At 39.3% G+C, this 18,481-nt stretch overlaps 3 protein-coding genes and 2 long non-coding RNA genes across 8 annotated transcripts; 2 read left to right on the top strand and 3 right to left on the bottom strand.

The window, feature by feature from the left end:
• Positions 1 to 57: 57 nt before the first annotated feature.
• On the bottom strand, positions 58 to 6,666 carry LOC111471936 (far upstream element-binding protein 1-like). Its single transcript, XM_023117610.1, has 7 exons — positions 6,317 to 6,666; positions 4,915 to 5,363; positions 4,229 to 4,414; positions 3,951 to 4,052; positions 3,806 to 3,877; positions 3,585 to 3,701; positions 58 to 1,570 (listed from the first exon to the last, which is right to left on the bottom strand). The coding sequence occupies exons 1-7, from the start codon at positions 6,534 to 6,536 to the stop codon at positions 254 to 256; spliced, it is 2,463 nt and encodes an 820-aa protein (XP_022973378.1). The 5' UTR covers positions 6,537 to 6,666; the 3' UTR covers positions 58 to 253.
• Positions 6,667 to 7,221: 555 nt separating this feature from the next.
• On the top strand, positions 7,222 to 9,263 carry LOC111471953. Of its 2 annotated transcripts, none has more exons than XR_002715305.1 (3): positions 7,222 to 7,389; positions 7,474 to 8,530; positions 9,092 to 9,263. It is a non-coding gene; the product is annotated as an uncharacterized LOC111471953 (long non-coding RNA). The 2 variants fall into 2 exon arrangements; XR_002715303.1 differs by having other exon boundaries at positions 7,469 to 8,530.
• A 2,388-nt stretch (positions 9,264 to 11,651) lies between these two features.
• LOC111471954 lies at positions 11,652 to 12,524 on the bottom strand. The gene is made up of 3 exons (XR_002715306.1): positions 12,444 to 12,524; positions 12,338 to 12,348; positions 11,652 to 11,821 (listed from the first exon to the last, which is right to left on the bottom strand). It is a non-coding gene; the product is annotated as an uncharacterized LOC111471954 (long non-coding RNA).
• On the top strand, positions 12,298 to 13,028 carry LOC111471950 (succinate dehydrogenase assembly factor 1, mitochondrial). Of its 2 annotated transcripts, none has more exons than XM_023117634.1 (2): positions 12,298 to 12,758; positions 12,943 to 13,028. In XM_023117634.1, the coding sequence occupies exon 1, from the start codon at positions 12,368 to 12,370 to the stop codon at positions 12,752 to 12,754; it is 387 nt and encodes a 128-aa protein (XP_022973402.1). In that variant the 5' UTR covers positions 12,298 to 12,367; the 3' UTR covers positions 12,755 to 12,758; positions 12,943 to 13,028. The 2 variants fall into 2 exon arrangements, with proteins under 2 accessions (XP_022973402.1, XP_022973401.1); XM_023117633.1 differs by lacking the exon at positions 12,943 to 13,028 and adding an exon at positions 12,858 to 12,937.
• LOC111471944 (TVP38/TMEM64 family membrane protein slr0305-like) lies at positions 13,026 to 17,909 on the bottom strand. Of its 2 annotated transcripts, XM_023117623.1 has the most exons (7): positions 17,308 to 17,906; positions 16,112 to 16,164; positions 15,194 to 15,286; positions 14,887 to 15,110; positions 14,744 to 14,810; positions 14,486 to 14,602; positions 13,026 to 13,238 (listed from the first exon to the last, which is right to left on the bottom strand). In XM_023117623.1, the coding sequence occupies exons 1-7, from the start codon at positions 17,729 to 17,731 to the stop codon at positions 13,215 to 13,217; spliced, it is 1,002 nt and encodes a 333-aa protein (XP_022973391.1). In that variant the 5' UTR covers positions 17,732 to 17,906; the 3' UTR covers positions 13,026 to 13,214. The 2 variants fall into 2 exon arrangements, with proteins under 2 accessions (XP_022973391.1, XP_022973392.1); XM_023117624.1 differs by lacking the exon at positions 13,026 to 13,238 and having other exon boundaries at positions 14,559 to 14,640; positions 17,308 to 17,909.
• Between the last annotated feature and the right edge of the window lie 572 nt (positions 17,910 to 18,481).

The following is an 18,481-nucleotide window of genomic DNA, read 5'->3' as shown; positions in this document are numbered from 1 at the left end:
ACTTCTCAACACACAAGGTGATGAGCATTCTACTTTATCAATTAATGAACAAGCCCGTACATCATAACATATATAAACCGAATGCTTTTAATAACTTGGTCGATATGAAGGCAGGCAATGCAAATACAACAGTCAATCCCCTACACAGCGGATTGAACAAGTTCTCAACACATTAATAACACCCTCTCCTCTCCTCTCCTCTCTTCCTTACTGCTTACACAACCAACGATCCTAAACCTAATTTATCAAAAATTCAACGACTTGCCCCATAAACTTGAGTAGAATCATACTGTGGATACCCAGGCTGCGGCTGAGGCTGTGGCTGTGGCGACACACTTTTCCCGTAACCTACAGGAGCACTTGAAGGCACAGTTCCATACCCGCCTGATTGTGGAACTGACTGATCATAGCTTGGCTGAGCTGCAGCCTGTTGAGGATAAGTGGGTTGCCCACTGGCTGGCGCAGAATAAACTGCTGCAGCAGTTGCTTGGGCACTGCTATATGCAGCGGGATCTTGAGGTGCTTGGTATGCAGCATATCCAGCAGTATTTGCAGCAGCCTGCTCGGGGTAACCCTGTTGGGTGGTCGGATACTGCTCATACGCGGCAGCAGGAGCTACTTGCTGGCCATAGGAAGACAGTTGCTGTACACCAGGTTGACCATAACCTGCCTGGCTGCCCTGCTGCGGGTGGTAATTGGCAGCAGCTGCAGCAGCGGCAGCAGCAGGTGCCTGGTTATAACCATCTGTGTTTGGTATGCCATAGGGGGTAGGATACTGCTGAGTAGAGCCACCAGTTGGGTATTGGTACGTCTGTTGAGGTTGCACATTTTGCCCATATGTAGCAGGTGCAGACCCACCTTGATAAGGCTCTCCAGGCTGACCAACCCTAGGAGCACCATAAGACTGGGGAGGAGGTCCTTGCGCTGGAGCACCATATGATGGAGGCTTATCATACTGTTGTTGTCCAGGGTAAACCTGTTGAGCCCCAGCCTGAGGGTAAAGTTGCTGAGCATTCCCATGCCCACCATATGGATTCTGCGATGGAGCATGATGATCATATTTCTGTTCATATCCATGGCCATAGCTCTGATGAGGAGCAGCCTGAGAATAGGGAGCAGCATGCCCATAACCTTGGTTTTGCTGCTGACTATAGTTGTAACTAGACTGAGTTTGTGGTGGACCGAGAGCTGGAGCAGGAGAAGGGCCAGGAGCATGTGCAGGCATAGCACCAGGGAAATGAGAAGGTGGAGCATCTGAATAATGGCTTCTTCCACCATAGTAGTCATAACCACCCGAACTTGGCGGTGGCCCTTGCATACTGGGGGGTGGCCTTTGCTCCCAACCAGAGCTATAACTGCTCCGAGGACCACCCATTTGTTGAGGATAGTTTCCAAATGCAGGATGCTGATACTGGGTATTATGAGATGGATAAGGTCCTCTGTGTGGATAATCATATGCTGCAGGATGTGAAGGATGGGGACCCCGTTGACCCCATTGATTACCACCAGGACCACGGGGCCGGTAAGCCTGTTGGTTAAAACCAGTGGAGTGTGGTGAAGGCCTCACAGTCTACTCCAAGGACAAACAAAAAGATGAGTAAGTAAACCGTGGAAATTATTAATCAACAGTTTGATTATAAGCTAGTAAAAGGAATAAAGTAAATGAGCAGCGTGAACTTGGTGATCCAAATCTCTTGCTCAAGAACATTGGGTGAGCCCCTGGTACATATTAGCTCCAGAAAATAAGCAAGATGAATAAAAAACATTACAAACTCAGCAAATTACCATTCTGATGTTCAGAAGAAATAAAATGTAAAAAGGCTTTATAACAAAGAAAATAACAGATAGATCATATCATTGAAGATCAAACCAATAAAATACCAGATGTATTATATCGCTCTAAACCATTGCATGCAAGGGAACAAGTACTTCAACAGGGATGTAAGATATCCAAAAGCATTCATAATATCAGAACAGGGAGCACCCACTTCTAAGTTAAAAAGAAGAGAGCCGCCAATTACAACTGCCCAAATAATTCGAAAGGTTGTGTAGTGAAGTAGTCAAATTACAACTAACAAAACATGCCCTCAAATCATAAAAACATTAACAAACTTGAAAAGCTTTTTAGGAAAAGGATGAAAAGCGCAGAAAAAGTCTAGTGATGACAAAATCATGGTCTGAGAGAGATTAACATTTGAACTCTGGCATCTCACACATGCATTGTTCTGTTTCATCAAATAGATAGTGATTCTTCTAAATAGATGCCAGATATACCGGCATCAACTTCACAACTAAATCTTATCTCTTTCATTCTGAAGTAGTGACCAACACATGATGAGCATTTCACTGTCAGACAGATCATCCAGGAAAAAAGGAAAATATCAACAAATAATTACATTGATATTGATTGCCGTTAGTTTAAAGCGATTATGTTGCTATAGTGCAGTTAAGGTGGCATGAACCAAATTTCCATGCCTATGATGCCTCAGTCAATGGTATCAGCTTTGAATACTATTGGTCCCATGCAAATGAAAGCATCATGACTTCAACCAGGCATTACTTTCTTCCAACACAATCTCAAGCATAGAACATGGGTCCACTAATGAGCACTAAGGTTAATGCAATACATTCTTACTCAATTATTCTTAGTTTGAAATCTTGAAGCAATCTTACCAACTATTAACATCCTGCAATCGCGAGATTTAATGCCTGATACCTCTCTTCAGTGGATGGGAGTGAAAAGTAGTTGGCTATTGCTACACCAAGAAAGCAATGTCGACCCCATGGAAAAGGCAATATTGTAATCTGCAGTTTTAAAGCCAACCAATTCGAGTTTGACACCTTTATGATAGATAAATTATGGCAACCGGCATCTTGGATTTCAGTATAAGATCTTTCCTAGAACATTCATGTGATCTTTGCATAGACCATTCATTGATTTCACAAGCTATTAGGACCACCAGTCAAGTGATTTCCCCAATCCCATTAAAGAAAATCATACAAAATCTGCATACTGTTTCCCATAGCAGTGAATTGTTAAACCCGGCCAAATTTATATAGTCAACCAGCATGAATGAAAAGAATCTAGCACTGTTCCATCAATGACATCAAGTGGACAAAAATACAACACACCTTCCACACCTAGAACTATATAATATAGCATATAGATGCTAATATTTTGCTTCTCTGACACTGAGCAGATTAATCTGTGTGATAATCTTAACGCTGTTACTTCAGAACCTTAATCTCTAGTCTCAGACAAGACTTGTAAGCAAGATTAAGTACCAATAATAGCAAAACTGCTGAAAATAATTAAAAAAAAACATACAGAAATGAACATATAAATAGATATATCACCAAGAATGAACCATATTCATGGAATGAACTTGTGTATGGTACAGAAAGAACATACTAATAATTCAAATCCAAAAATTAATAAAAGTAAGCACAGGCTAAATTTAGATGATATGAACATGCTAAGAGCATTTTTATGATACAGAAAATCGAAGTCATAATTCCAAGTAAGGATTTAGGGATATAAGGACCAAAATGTCTGGAGGAAAGGTGATGTGTTAAAAGCATACCTGATTCATAACTTCTTTTATCATGTCTGTAGCAATTTCAATCTGCTTCTTATCACCAGTAACTCTAATAGTCCTTTCCTTAGATTCATCTCCTTCTGGAAGATTTTGGGGTATCAACTACATAAAAATCAGATCTAAGTCAGGCACAATGGTTATATTAAACCATAAAAATTAATTAGCATGTACCATAAAGATAGATAGGTTTGCAACATATCAACTACCTGTATACGTGCACCAGATCTGGTCTGCAGACTTTTGATAGTCTCCCCACCTCTTCCTATAATTAAACCAACCTAGGTAAAGAAAATCAGGTAAGCTATTGAGAGAACCAGTTGATAAGCAATCCACATAAATTAGGATTCCAACCTTCTCATTTGGAACTTGTATCTGAATCTGTTCGGCAGTTGCCATAGAATGTGATGAAGTAAGGCCCCTGGCTATGAGTGATGGAGATCCACCAGCATCAGCCTATGAGAAAATAAAATTTACTCAATAATTCAATATCAGGACAACAAACCTCCAACAGATGCTAAAACAATAATTAAATGAAAATTATTACAGTCACTGAAAAAAATCAGGAGAAGTGGAAAAAATACAAGCATAATGGCATTTAAATAAAAACTAATAATAAAAAGAGTAAATACCTCTGCAATCACAGCATTAATTAACTCCTCTGCCTTTTTTATACTTTCCGAAGATCCAACTATTTCTACAGGTCTACTTAAACGATTTGGATCAGCATCTGAATCCCTCATGATTTGGATCTTAGCACCAGAATTGTACTGCAAGTATCTAATAGTATCTCCAGCCTTGCCAATGAGAACACCAACCTGCAGTAAATAGGCCAACTATTAACTAAATGCTAATTATCAGAAAAAACTTGATGATGGATTAGAAGTAAATTTTTCAACATCCAGGCCATGTTTTCTTACGAGTATTCTAGCCACCTAGCCACTACACTTGCAGCATAGCTTTCGTCAAAAGATTAGGTTAAATTATAAGCTTGGTCTTCAAACTTTCAAAGTTGTGTCCAACAAGGCTTAACTTTAAAAAGTATGCTATAGGTCCCTAATACTTAAGAACTGACTAACATCTATAAACAATTTATTTTGTGTCTGATGGGACCATCAGACACAAAATAAATTTGGAACTTTTCAGATACCACTTCAAAAGCTCATGAAAAAATTGTAATTTAACCCTAAAAAAGAAATTAATCAGTAACTTGAGGTTGAAGGTGGAAACATATTGTTTAAAAAACATGTAAATAAACTCAACATCAACCTTCAATATCAATCCTATGATCAAATTTAAATATCTCACAAGTTCACACCTTACTATTAGGAACTTCCATCCTGTATGCTGTTGTTTCGGCCACTGATGATAATTGAACATGCTCAGAATTAGAACCATCCTCCTGCTGCAGCGGCAATGCAGCCTCAACTACCGGAGGTTGATTTTCCTCCTTGGAGAGTTCTTGAGTTTTGTCCTCCTGAGAGATTTCTGCAGCAGAATCCTGAGGACCACCTGCTTCATGAGGCTCTGCAGTGGGCTGTTCAATTTCCTCTTTTTTATGAACCTCCTCCAATGAAGCAGGTTGTTCTGTTTCCTCCGCAGAATCCAGAGCATCACCTGCTTCATTAGGCTCTGCAGTGGGTTTTTCAGTTTCCTCTCTTTCAGAAACCTCCTCCAATGAAGCAGGATGTTCCGAGTCCTCTTCAGATGTATCATCTTCCTTAGCCGGTTCCTCCACCATCTTTTTTTGATGCCCATTCTCACTAGCTGTAGAAGAAAGCAAAATACTAAGATATTGTAATTTGCAACAAGAATAAATAATAATATACTACTTCCATGAAACATTGATTGAATATCAATTGGTTAAATAGTAAATTAAAATGAACACAGCAAAAATGAGTTGAACTTTCGTTAAGAAATCCACCTCAGTACCTCACCGAAGAACCTTCATAACCATAATCCAATGCCAAAACTCAAATTATAAATCTAGCATAATCAGCCAGAAATGATTTTTAAAGAACATATTAACGCATCAAACTAGGACACTAGTTGGACATTACTAAAAAATTGTTAAAGACATTCAATATGTATCAAATACTTGTTGGGCACATGTCAGAACGTTCTCCCTGAACCTAAGAATCCTGCCGGTACTTCCTTTGTTGAACTAATGCTTCCATCTTCCAATGGGAAACAGGATAAACGGCATTCACCAAGCCCCAGGAAGCTCAGAACAGAAACAACGTTCAAGTACCATAGAACTTCAGTGTGTTAAAAATATCTCACGCCTGAAATGAGGTAGTAAAATGCAAATAGGCATATCTAGCTGGATATCTGGCGTATTCCAGTTGATAGATGCAGCACCAGTAGCTATCTCATGAGGCGTTGGGAAGGAAAGTATTATTCAGTTCTAAACCTTGAAGAATAAAGTTGGATTTCCTTGCAGAAATCACGAGGAACGAAGATATTTGAAATATAACCAAAGCAGCAGTAGAAAATAGAATTTCTTACGCTTCTCGACTTCCAGGGATATGGTTTGAGGGGAAAAAAAATTATGCACTAGGAAAACCACAGCATTTTCCGGCAGCAGCTAACAAGTATTAGAAGAAGTAACGAAGAGAGATGGAGAAAGTCCACAAATATACATCCGATATTTCCATGGTTTTTAACAAAAGGCCTAAATCACATAGAAAGCTGCAACATACAAAGAAGAAAGAAGATACCATTCTCCTCCGGCTTTCCGTCGAGACGAGGCCGCTTGGCCTCCGATTCGTCAGAAACTGCAACGTCAGCGTCGTCAGAAGCAGGAGACTCCTCATTGGGCTCGCCATGGTTCTCCTCGGGGGCTTCAGTGGCTTCATTGTCCAAATCTGCAAGCTTGCGTTTGTGATCCAAGGGCTCGGGACTCGCCGCTCCGGTAGCTACAACGACTTCCTCCGCCATGGTGGTGAGCAGGAAAGACGTATTGAAGTAGTGTCGAAAAGCCCTCGGTGGTGAGGGAGATCGATGCTAGGGTTCAGATGAGAGGATAGTGAGAGAGAGAAAAAAAAAAGGATATGATCTGAAGACGTGGCCGTGGGTTGTGGACATGTTATATAGGGAATTGCTAAAGCCAGACATATTCTCGATTTGCCCAAATTTTAGGGCTAACTTCGTAAGTGGGCTCTCCTCAGTCCAATGGGCCCAATTGGGCTTTTTTCTTTTACCGATATTCTTCTGGAGTAGCTTTAGGTATGGTCCAATGGGCCTATAGACGATAGTCAGGTCTCTCTCATAGTTGGGTTCTTAAGTTCCATTACGGGAGAACCATCTTTTCGACTAATAACTCAATTGGTTCAAAGTATATAGATAAGTTTGGGTGTCTTATCCCAATAACACTAACCCTGTGATACAGCTCATTTTGTAATTATTATAAATAATTTGATCCAAATCGTTCATGTGGAGACATGTGATTGAGGGTATTTTATACAATGAGTTTGTATAAGGCTAGATGGAATGCTTAAAAAAAATGCTATAAAAAAATAAAGTCAGTCAAAGGGGCAAAATGGGCATTTTACCCCTCAACCCATTATAGGGGTCTTGAGGATTCTCGACAGAGTACCTGCAAAAGAAAAAAGTGTGAGGGAAGTCGAAAGAAAACTTGAGAGGAAAGGTAAATCGCCGGAGTCCTCGTCGGAGAATCACCAACGAAATTCATCCACTACCGAGACTTACACTCTAGAGTTTCTACTTGGAGAGAAGAAAGACTCGTGTTGTTGAGGTTCCTTCTTTCGTCAAGACACGAGAAATTCGCAAGGTAAGATCTCTAACGTTACTCTTCAGATCTGAGATCTTCGTTTGCGAATAGAGTGTTAAAGTTTACTACCTTCATCTAGGGAAGATTTTGTGAGGAAATCGAACAAAACGTCGAGATCTGAAAATGTTTCCAAGAACGGTAAGGATGTTATCGGACCTCTTTCCGACGCTCATAACTCGTCGTATGATTAAGTAAAAATCAAGAAAAAAAATATTGGCACGTAGGTTGTAGTATGATCTAAGACTTTGTTGAAGAAGTCATTACGGTTTAGATTAAGAATCGAGAGATAGAAAAATGAGAAAAACATCGGAAACCTTGTTTTTCTGCTAGTAGGAGAGAGAAGTCGACGGCACGCCACGACACCAGCAAGAGGACCGCATGCGCCAACAACCACCGGACATGCATTGAACGCCGCTTGGGAAGACTTGGCTCCAGCCTTCTAACGACACGCATCCCCAGCCACACAACCCGACCTGCAGTCCACCCGAACCGAACTGATGACCCGTAGCTGCAGAAAATTGTGTGCACGTGACACTCACGCGTGGAACCTGCAAGTGACCTTGTCCCGGCACGTGGAAACGCGTGTAAGCCTGTTTTCATCCCGTTCGACTTCTATTTTCCCTATTTTCCTCCTGAATCCAATCCTAACTGAAATAGGATCTAATTGAGGAAAAATCACTACTTTTCGATATGCTAATTGTGTAGAAATGCTGCGTAACGGCACGTATCATCCAGGTAAGTCACCACCTGAAACTTTAGGGAGAAATACTTGTAGGAGTTGCTTGGAATGCATGCATGCTAGTTTAATTATCTTAGGTGGTAGCCTCACGTGATTGAATGTAGGTATTTGATTGTTAAGAGCAAGGATCTATTATGTGAAATAATATGAGAATTATCTGAGTATTGCTATTATGTTTTAAGCTTCCGCTTTATATGTATATGAATAATTCATGCTGAAAGGAGTATGGGAACTTGTGAACTCTGATTGATGGATGTTATCACCCCGTTGAGCATGTATGTGTATTTTGCATGAATTTTGTATGATGATGCTGAATAATAGTTGTGTGCACACTCAATTAATTTTCATGACCCACAGGTATGGTAAAGTCAGGATTTGTGGTTAGAGCGACAAGTCACTAAGGTATAGACCTAACTTTTCCCCTAGTAGTGTAACAGACCACCACGACATACGAACCCTCACTAGAGTGCCCTTAGGCTATATGTGTGTGATTGGTGTCATAGTTTCGTGGGGGAACAGGGGGTTCCTGATCAGAATCGGACTGCTCTTAGCCGTTTTAGCATGGAAAACGTGTGCCCACGTCGTATAGACCATTTAGCTAGATGGGTTAAGGGGGGTAGCTCTCCCCGACCAAGGGGACTGTCATGGACCTAGGGGGTTGCAGCTCACTTCCTAGGTATGATACCAGATAGTCTTAGAGCCATGTCGAGGTAGCTACTCATAGGGCACCAGTCATTACACAGGTCGGCATAAGGGAACTCTTAAGGATTTTTAAATGAAAGAACAAAGAACCAAGAAGCTACAAGGGGCAAGCCCCAAGGAGCTAAAACGAAAACTAGATGTCCTAGAGCTAAAGTAGAGTTCGTGAGAGTTTGTTAAGATTAGGTTGCGTTAAGGGTCTACAAGTAGATGACTTACTGAATATAATTTTATACTCATTCTTGCTATACCTTTCTTTTTTAGGTACGTGTGGCGTCGAGTCAAGAGAGGGCGCGTTGAACGATGTGGGTTGTCACAAAGGAAGCATGTCCCGGGTCGTCAGTCCAGTCTTAGTGATTAGTACACTTTGTCCTTCATGTTTTCTTTCCTTGTCTATAACTAGTCACATATGTCCTCTTTGGATTGAAATGTTTTCCTTACGAAATAAATGATTCATTTTTGAAATAATGTTTTCCTTTGAATTTCTTGTATACACACTACACGTCATAGTCATTGTTAGTCATGACTTGAGGTTAATTTTTTTTTGGTCATGACACTAGACTACGAAATATTTAATATATATTTATAAATTTGTTAGTTGAGAAGATTAATATTTCACACGATAATCATATGCAACTCGATCTTAATCCTAAATGAGTAATGAACTTCTGTGTGTGAGAGTTTATCCTTTTGTAGCCCATTCAATATGGTTACCATTTTTGGGGATTTTATCAAATATGGAGATAGGAACATAATTTCACAAGATGTAATACAATCCTTCCCATATAGGGGTAAGTAGATGAGTAGTTCTAAGTGCTGATTTCAGGACTTGAACAATAAGGTCCTGCCCCCTCAGACACAAGAATGACTTGGTTTATGATTAGATCATAGATAAATTATTCATTAGAGAATCAATGATATTTAAAGTAAAAGATGTAATTACTGGGTAAAAATTACTTTTGACCCATCTATAATTACGAACAATTCATGAATGATCGACTTGCTTGTAATTATTATACCAATGGAGACAATTTATCCTATCGTACATAATAATTTAATTATAGGTCTATAGTGAAGAGATTAATTAATTATTTTTTTTATATCTCATTTTTAGCTTATAGTAACACTAGATTAAAATTAATATTTAATATATTAAATATAGAAGATAAAATTGATTTAATTTGAACCGTATATTAATATATTAAATATATTGAATATAAATGAGAAAAAAATATGTAATTTCGAAGTGCTCAAATTAATATTTAGTATATTATATATATTAAAAGATAAAAATATGTTTATGGTAGTGATACATTACGTATTAAAATATAATTAATGTATATGAGATAGCATTAAATAAAATTATACATTTTAATGAGATCCAAATTAGTTAAATATATATTGAAATATCTTAATACATCAAAGAATGATTTGAATAAGATATTATTTCATCAGAGAATAAAAGAAGGGTCAACAGTGGAATAATTTCATAAGTACGTGCGTCGTTTTTGTATTCATTCTAAAGCACGTATTTCTAATAGGGCCTTTAGCAGCCAATCCGAAGTTGGATCGTTATCGAGGACGATACCGAGTTTAAATGGGGGAGAGTACGTATTTCCAACAGGTCCTTTAGTAGCCAATTCAAAGTTGGATCGTCATCGAGGACGATACCGAGTTTAAGTGGGAGAGAGTATCACAATCCATAGAGTAATTGTGCCCCCGTAAAAGTCATCAAGGACGATAATTAGTTTAAGTGGAAGAATGTCGCAACCATACTACGAAAAAAGTCGGTTGTGACCCTCACATCAAGATAAGATAAGTGACAACCCTCAAGTGGCGCTCATCCAGCCACGCGAGTGTCATGATGTGACTCAAGAAGACGATGTATCATCCAACATACTGCATAAAGTGGGCATTGAAGAGAAGATGATGATAGGCAAGATAGGGGCAAAAAGTAGACAAAAGTGTTGAAGACAGGCACTTCGTTGAAGGGTTAGGTAGGGCTCAGGCCTTGACCTCAAAAGTGAGGTTCTTGAGGGTATTTGGGCTCTATTCATATGAAATATGATAGGTCACCAAATTTGGTGTCAATCGGATATTAGATGAACACTCTACGAAAACTGCATGATCGTTTGCGAAAATCATGTTTACACCGGTGAGATTGGAAATGCCTCAAAATGCACATTAGGAAGAGACATGGTGTCAGGTTTTCATCACCTTGAGTTATGTGGCCTAAACAAGTTACCCTATACCACATGCATGTGTCATAGTGAGGGCAAGCGTTACAAGATGAGTGTGCCAATATTGCGTTCATGCGCATGTGACGAAAGTTGGATTAACATCTGCTATTTGGAGCAGATTTTGTAAATGAACTAGCATGGATACGGGAGGGTCCAATGCCTCGATATATAGATGGATGGGTGTTCGGGATGTCCCCATGACATGAACTACATATGGGTCCGTTCTCAATGATCATGATCAAGTGAGCATATGATGGACAATGACATCCCGGGACTTGAGATGATGTCAAGACATGTGGACCATTTTGATCGGGAATCGAGATGATATGATGAGATGCGACGTTGTACATGAGAGACCTTGATCCCGAATAGATGTAAGATCGACAATAATGGTTTGACCTAGTGTAGAAGCAAGTCAATTGAGTCGTAGAAGATTGAACATGCACGCATAGGCAGCTTGTGTGGCAAACAAACTTGGATTCCGCACAAAACTGTGTTTGGTTGCCTAACATAAACCTCACTCAAGGTGCAATGAAGCTAAAAAGACAAGCAAAAAATGAATATGGAGCTTGGATTCCCCTCAAAACTTGTTATAAGCGTGTCAAGATCACATTGTCACACGGTTGAAAATGTATGATCGTGACATCCAACAACTATAGTTTGGAGCACTCACAAATGCCAACGTCCTAGGGATGTCTTGATTCTTAAAGTTGCTCTTACGGATGGGACACCTACTATTGTGTCCATTTAAGCTCTTGCATATCTGTCTAGCTTGCCTAACTTACCTCTCACTGCACACAAAAACGTGTCTTCAATATTTACTACATTAAAACTCAAGTTTCTATCAATGTCTTTTTCCTATTCTATCATATAAAGTTTGTCTATCTTTCACACAGCCTAATCATATCTATCGCAAAACACAATACAAAACAAAAAATTTACATACTATCTATTAATAAGTCGTATTGAGAAATGATGGGGTTTGCAGCCTTGCCATGAAATCACACTCATGCTTATAATATTATAAGCAACCTACAAACCCTAAAATCACACTCATGCTTATAATATCATAAGCAACCTACAAACCCTAAAACTGTACAAAATTAGAACCATTCCTCCGTAAATAAATGAGTAGTTTTACCGGTTAAATCACAAAATGGTTGCACAAATATCATGCATAAAGATGTATAATTGCCACAAATTTTCACGAACAATTAATGACTTGTGATTATGTAAACCATCGTGACGTGTACAAATCGATATTTATCACAAGTTTTTAACCTACAATCCACGTTAATCCATGCATGCAAAAGTGTTTCAGAATAATATTGCCAGAATGTTCAAGCGGTACCGAGAATATCGAGAGAAGCAACTACGTAGTAGAAGTTCAATGGGGGTTTCATCGGCGCCAAAGCTCTCAGGGATGCAAATGCAAGTGCTCAGTTTATACAGAGCATTTCTCCGAGCAGCTCGTTCCAAATCCGCCGAAGATCGAAAAGGGATTGAATCGGTTGTCTCCGCCGAGTTCCGCCGAAACGCCAAGCTAATCGATCACAAGAATTTCATCTACATTGAGTACCTTCTTCGTCGAGGTGACAAACAATTGGATCAACTAAGAAGCCCTGCAACTGTTGGATTGTCATCGCTCACTCTCAATTCGTCTCCAACGCAAGATTCTGAGCCTTGAAACTGTATGTACATTGCTTCCGATTCTGTTCTCGATTTGGATAGATTTTGAACCCTAGAAAATAATCTGCGATTGATTTGCTTTCTTTCCGTTTGGATCTCAGATCTCAGATTCGCGATCCCAAGCGATTAATTTCTCATTTCATTTGCAGGATACTGAATTTTGTCCTCCATTATCTTGCTTTCCAGTGACGATCAATTTTGCAGAACGGTCGGTAGTAGAATCCATATTTCAAGGTTAGGTATGAATTTAGTGTTAGAAAATTAGTATATTAAGATTACAATTAGAGATTAGTTAATTATATTGATTATGGTAAATATTGTACATTATGAGCAGCAGGAAGAGCAGGGCCTCTCTTTTAATTGGACAAATACAAAATATGCAGAGAATTAGCCAATTTCTTCAAAAATTCAATTATGAATTTTAATTTATACCTACTACATTCCTCAAGGGGACATGTCTATTCAATATCCTTCATAGCATCCTGCAATAACATTACAATCGATCATAATAGTTGTTTACATGTGTCTTGACTAATCTTGTGAAAAGATGGCTTAATCCAATAGCATTTTTATATTGACAGCCATGAAATATCTAGTTCTACCTGTCTACTCAGTTTACACGTATTCTGATCAATATCATAAAATGACTCTAGTATTACAGTATGGATCAGCCGTAGAACATTCAATATCTTGAATATTCACTCCTATCATCACTCATCTAGTCTAGTTTACGTGAATGCTGAATAATATAAAGGAACGGCTTTCTGATCCCTACAACATTTAATATCAACACTAAAAATTTTGGTATCCTAAACTATGACTTCGGGCTTTTGAATTCACAACTTATCCTTGGAACCAAACACATAAAGAAAACAGAGAGGAAATGTGATTGTATGCATGATAGCAAGCCCAATCACTGAAGTTTTCCATGATAACTTTATTTGGTCTAGCTTCTAAATGGAAAAAAATAAATAGTAGTTTTGTTTAATCTAAATTAGGAATGGACTAAGGTTATGAATTTGTCCATTTTTCTTTTGAGTTCAATAACATTATGGTGTGGAGGAATGCTAACCTCTAATCTCTCGATTGAAGATATATATTTTAACTAACTGAACTATGCTTAGATTGACATAAACTTATCAACTTATAAACTACTTGTGAGATCCCAAAGGGATTGGAGAGAGAAACGAGTGTCAAAGAGGACTTCGAAGGAGTGTGAATTGTGAGATCTCACATCGATTAGAGAGGGGAATGAGTGCCAGCGAGAACACTGAGCCCCGGAGGGGTTGGATTGTGAGATCTCACATCCATTGGAGAGGGGAACGAGTGCCAGCGAGAACACTAAGCCTTGGAGGGGTTGGATTGTGAGATCCCACATCGATTAGGGAGGAGAACGAAACATTCTTTATAAGGCGACACTAGGCCCCAAAGGGGTTGGATTGTGAGATCTCACATCAGTTAAGGAGGAGAACGAAACATTCTTTATTAGAGTGTGGAAACCTTTAATTAGCAGACGCGTTTTACAAACCTTGAGGGAAGCCTGAAAGGAAAAGTCCAAAGAGGACGATTTCTGCTAGCGGTAGGCTTGGACTCTTACACTACTCTAACATGATCATGATCATTTCAGATTTAACTAGATTTTATACATGCATTGCATTGATTGATTTCGTGGTATCAGTGGGAAAGTATACTCGAAAGGGCAAGTATTTACACGATAAAGTGACGTTACCTTGGCTAATCGTGTAACGTATGCAGCAGCAAACGCCGTTGCCAACAATCCGAGTCCCAGAGTCCATAGCTGCTGACCATTTCCTCCTCCTAGCAAACCAACTTCAGATTCTTCTTGCTGAAACATCCCAAGTAAAATTAACGGCGGAAAACAAACTGGACAATAAACATGACAACTCAGAAACATAGAAATGAAAGATCATAAACTCAACTAAGAATTCAAATCATCTTTAAGGGATGAACCAAATTGGAAACTTACAAGAATTGCTCGTCCAAACGCACCCGCACTCACATAAGCCCACGTTCCCGGGAGCATCCCCAGCCAACTGCATTCAAGGAGAATCAAAAACGTCAGGAACAAAAGCTAAACTTTGTAAGATTAATTGAGAATTGAAAACTGACCTTCCTAACACATAGGGGACAAACTTGACAGATGTGAGTCCATATAAATAGTTTCCAAGAGAAAATGGAAGCAAAGGGCTCAAACGTAGGAGGGTGACTACTTTGAAACCATTTTCTCCAATGGCTTTATCAATGGCAGCAAATTTCTTGTTTCCTTCTACAAGCTTAAGAATACGCTCACGAGCGAAATACCGAGCAATCAAGAAGGCAACACTTGCAGCAACCTGAAATATTTGGAGACAATGAGCTGATAATTAGCGGCCATATGCTATTCCATCTGTTTGTTTTACTTGAACAAATCACTCACCGTTCCACTAATAGAAACTATAACCGTCCCAATTACAGAGCCAAACAGGAGTCCAGCTGACATTGTTAATGGAATGGCGGGAATAGCAAGGATCTAGAAAGGAAAAAACAACCCATAAATTTCATAACAAGATAGAAAATGTTGAAACCGATACCATCCTTAGTTTCAGCATAAAGGTTATGGATCTTAGCAAGCGTGGTACTTTTGTACCATAAAAGCATTGGTACACACTTTTATTTAGAACGGGGAGAAAACTCTCTACGCTCCCTCCCCATTCCACCCTGTTCGTAGCAAGTTCCTGCGAAGGGATATCTTTGATAGAACCTCACAAGAGACCACATGACACTATGATCCCTCTCAACTCATCTAAAAGTATCGTCCACTACTTGTATTGTGCTCATGAACCCAGCTCCATAAATCACGTTTCATTGACATACAAAAGAAATGGAACATAAGCATACCAAAAAAACCAACCCACACCTAAGGAGACAAACAGATAACTATACAAAAAAGGGTTCCATCCTTCAAAATAAGACCTAAAATAGACCAAACCCACAACTAGCAGATAATGTTTTCTTTGGGCTTTTCCTTCTGGGCTTCCCCTCGAGATTTTAAAACGCATCTGTTAGGAAGAGATTTCCGCACTTTTATAAGGAATGTTTCGTTCCCCTCTCCAACCGATGTGGAATCTCACAATCCTCCCTCCTTGGTGGCCCAGCGTCATCGCTGGCACACCACCTGGTGCCTAGCTCTGATACCATTTTGAAGTAGACAATAAACTACAGAGATTTTAAACTATTATGTTCTCCAACTGCGACATCCCTACGCCACCCATACCAAGCCCTCACCACAAAGCCCACCTCTATAGATGTAAAAGGAAAATTCCAGATACATGTATTAAAGCAAAAATATGCGTACCTCCAATCCTGCATACACTGCTACGAACAAAGCATATCCTGCTGGACCATATCCTGTTCATCAAAAGCTCAATGTTATGAATTGCATGATTGAGAGAGATCCTTCACACAAATGGAGACCTCCCCAGCCATTGAATATCTATCCCTTTTTATTTGGTAATGATGCTATGTTACAGAAGACTCCGAATAAATTTGTCAACGGTAGCTATGAAGACTCCGAATAAATTTGTCGATGGTAGCCATGAAGGCTCCGACAAAATTTGTCTACGGTAGCCATGAAGACTCCAAATAAATTTGTCAATAGTAGCCATTAAGGCTCAGAATAAATTTGTCAACTATAGCCATTAAGGCTCTAAATAAATTTGTCAAAACAGTAGCTATTAAGACTCCGAATAAATTTGGTTAAGGCGGAAGAATGGCAGTAATGAAGGCTCCGAACAAATTTGATTAAGTGGAAGGTCGGTAGCTATAAAATTCTTTTGTCAACACATATGTCAGTTGAAGCCAGAAAGCACATAACTCATGCATACCCTTGGAGAATTTCCATAGGCATTGCTTGCCTCTTTCGTGTTCAATTCTCTTGGAGCACTTCCACGAGTGTTACTCACTTCTCTCGTGATTGCTTCTTTGGAGTGTATGGTTTAGTTTGTAACTTTGCAGTAGTAGGGGTGAACTCATAATCTAGGATAGTAGACTTTTTGTAGCAACTTTTCTTAAGGTACTGTTTGATTCTTCCATCCGAGGATTGAAGTCCAGTTCCACAAATATTCTATCTCTATGTAGTAATGTACTGGTTAAACAAGTTCCTACTAAATAGTTCAGAAAGTTAATGAAAAAGACTAAGATGATTATTATGCAAAGTTCAAAGACTAAAGCAGAAGGTTTGAAAGCTAAAACCAAAACAGAATAAACATGGAAGTACAAGAGAAAAGTAGGATACAATCATATAACTCCAAACACTATAGGTGTTTCAAGACATTCAGCTGTTCTCCTTTTTAGTAACAGTATGAACTTCAAAATAACTCCAGAAATTCAGCGTAGTTTTAAAAGAAAACTGAAGGGAAGCCTATAAAACAAGTCATACTTACGACCAATTCAAACAGCAACGAAGAACAAGCACAATGATAGTCAATCCACTCCCAAATTCAAAACTAAAAACAGAAAACAACAAAAATCCATAAACAATCGCAAAATTACCGTCAATAAACGTGGAGAACTGATTCAAGAACGCATTAATCGGATCCTTGTAAACATAACCAGCAAATGCAAATCCACCAATAATCCCAAGAAGCAACACACCGGCCAAAAGGGTACCCTTAAGAGCAGTATCGTCCTCGGCGTCCTTATTCCCTTTATCGGCGGCGGCGGCGGCGTCATCGTCGTCGGACTTGGGGCTAAAGAGCCACTTGAAACTCTGAGGGGCGGTAGTGGGGGTCTTCTGAAGAGAAGGCTTCTTGGATTGCTTGAGAGAGGAACAGGTCTTGAGGAAGTGGAAGCGTTTGTTGGGTGTGAAGCTGAAGAGGAAAGAGGAGGAGGAGAGAGGAGGAGAGAAATGGAGAGAAGAAAGATATGGCGATGGGTTTGAAGATGACGGCCATAAGGTGAGATGGGCGCGCATCATAAAGAAGAGAGAAGAATTGTGTGGAAGCTGATCAGCTCATCAATGGAGCTCTGTGGGATAAGAGGAAGAACAAGGAAGTTTTCCTTTTTCTTCTGCTGCTGTGATTTTCTCTGTTTTGTTTATTTTATTAATTGGATGGAAATGAAAAAAGGGGGGGAAAAGGGAGAAGGAGATTTGGGATTAATGGACGTGGGGCAATATAGAACATATAAAATAACTCAATTTTCGGGAATGAAAAATATATATTATAACTACAAGATTATTGTTTTTTATTAAAAAATAATAGGAGGGGAATTGGGTTATGTTTGTTACTTAGTCAGATTACCAAACTAATCATTTTTAATCTAGGTTGAATTAAAATCACGATAGATGTCCAATCTTGTTAGACCGAGTTGGTTGACAGAGAATGTCACGGTGATAGATGTCCCAATCTTGCTTGTCTGAGTCGGTTGACAGAGACGTCAACCAATTGAGTGGAGAAGGATGTCACGGTCATGCATGTCCAAGGCGTGTTGTCAATGGTCGATATCTCGATTTTGCTTCTCTAGGACGTGTTGTCCATGGTTACATGCCTGTTCCAAACCCCTTTCACATGCTTTCATCCTAAACAGGTCTTTCTCATTTCATATTGAGTCAGCTCCAAAACATAGGGAGATATGACTAGTTGTCAACTTCTTCCTATCCAATAATTATATGCAGTAAGCCGTTGCTGTTGCCTTTTGCTTACATTCCCACACCAATTTGAAGTCG

This window comes from Cucurbita maxima, unplaced genomic scaffold (genome assembly GCF_002738345.1).
Source record: "Cucurbita maxima cultivar Rimu unplaced genomic scaffold, Cmax_1.0 Cma_Scf00061, whole genome shotgun sequence".
In the NCBI taxonomy this organism is placed as follows: domain Eukaryota; kingdom Viridiplantae; phylum Streptophyta; class Magnoliopsida; order Cucurbitales; family Cucurbitaceae; genus Cucurbita; species Cucurbita maxima.
Note: the sequence above shows the minus strand (reverse complement) of the source record. Positions and strands in the feature narration are given on the sequence as shown.

What these genes read in the sequence shown, in the direction of transcription:
- LOC111471936 (XM_023117610.1), bottom strand. Translation starts at nt 6,536, where the DNA reads ATGGCGGAGGAAGTCGTTGTAGCTACCGGAGCGGCGAGTCCCGAGCCC. An exon ending in CGGAAAGCCGGAGGAGAATG is followed by an intron (nt 5,364 to 6,316) that starts GTATCTTCTTTC and finishes TTTCTTCTACAG; the next exon opens with CTAGTGAGAATGGGCATCAA. An exon ending in GATCTGGTGCACGTATACAG is followed by an intron (nt 3,702 to 3,805) that starts GTAGTTGATATG and finishes ATTTTTATGTAG; the next exon opens with TTGATACCCCAAAATCTTCC.
- LOC111471950 (XM_023117634.1), top strand. Translation starts at nt 12,368, where the DNA reads ATGCATGCAAAAGTGTTTCAGAATAATATTGCCAGAATGTTCAAGCGG.
- LOC111471944 (XM_023117623.1), bottom strand. Translation starts at nt 17,731, where the DNA reads ATGATGCGCGCCCATCTCACCTTATGGCCGTCATCTTCAAACCCATCG. An exon ending in GTTCTCCACGTTTATTGACG is followed by an intron (nt 16,165 to 17,307) that starts GTAATTTTGCGA and finishes TTTGATGAACAG; the next exon opens with GATATGGTCCAGCAGGATAT. An exon ending in CGTTTGGACGAGCAATTCTT is followed by an intron (nt 14,603 to 14,743) that starts GTAAGTTTCCAA and finishes GGGATGTTTCAG; the next exon opens with CAAGAAGAATCTGAAGTTGG.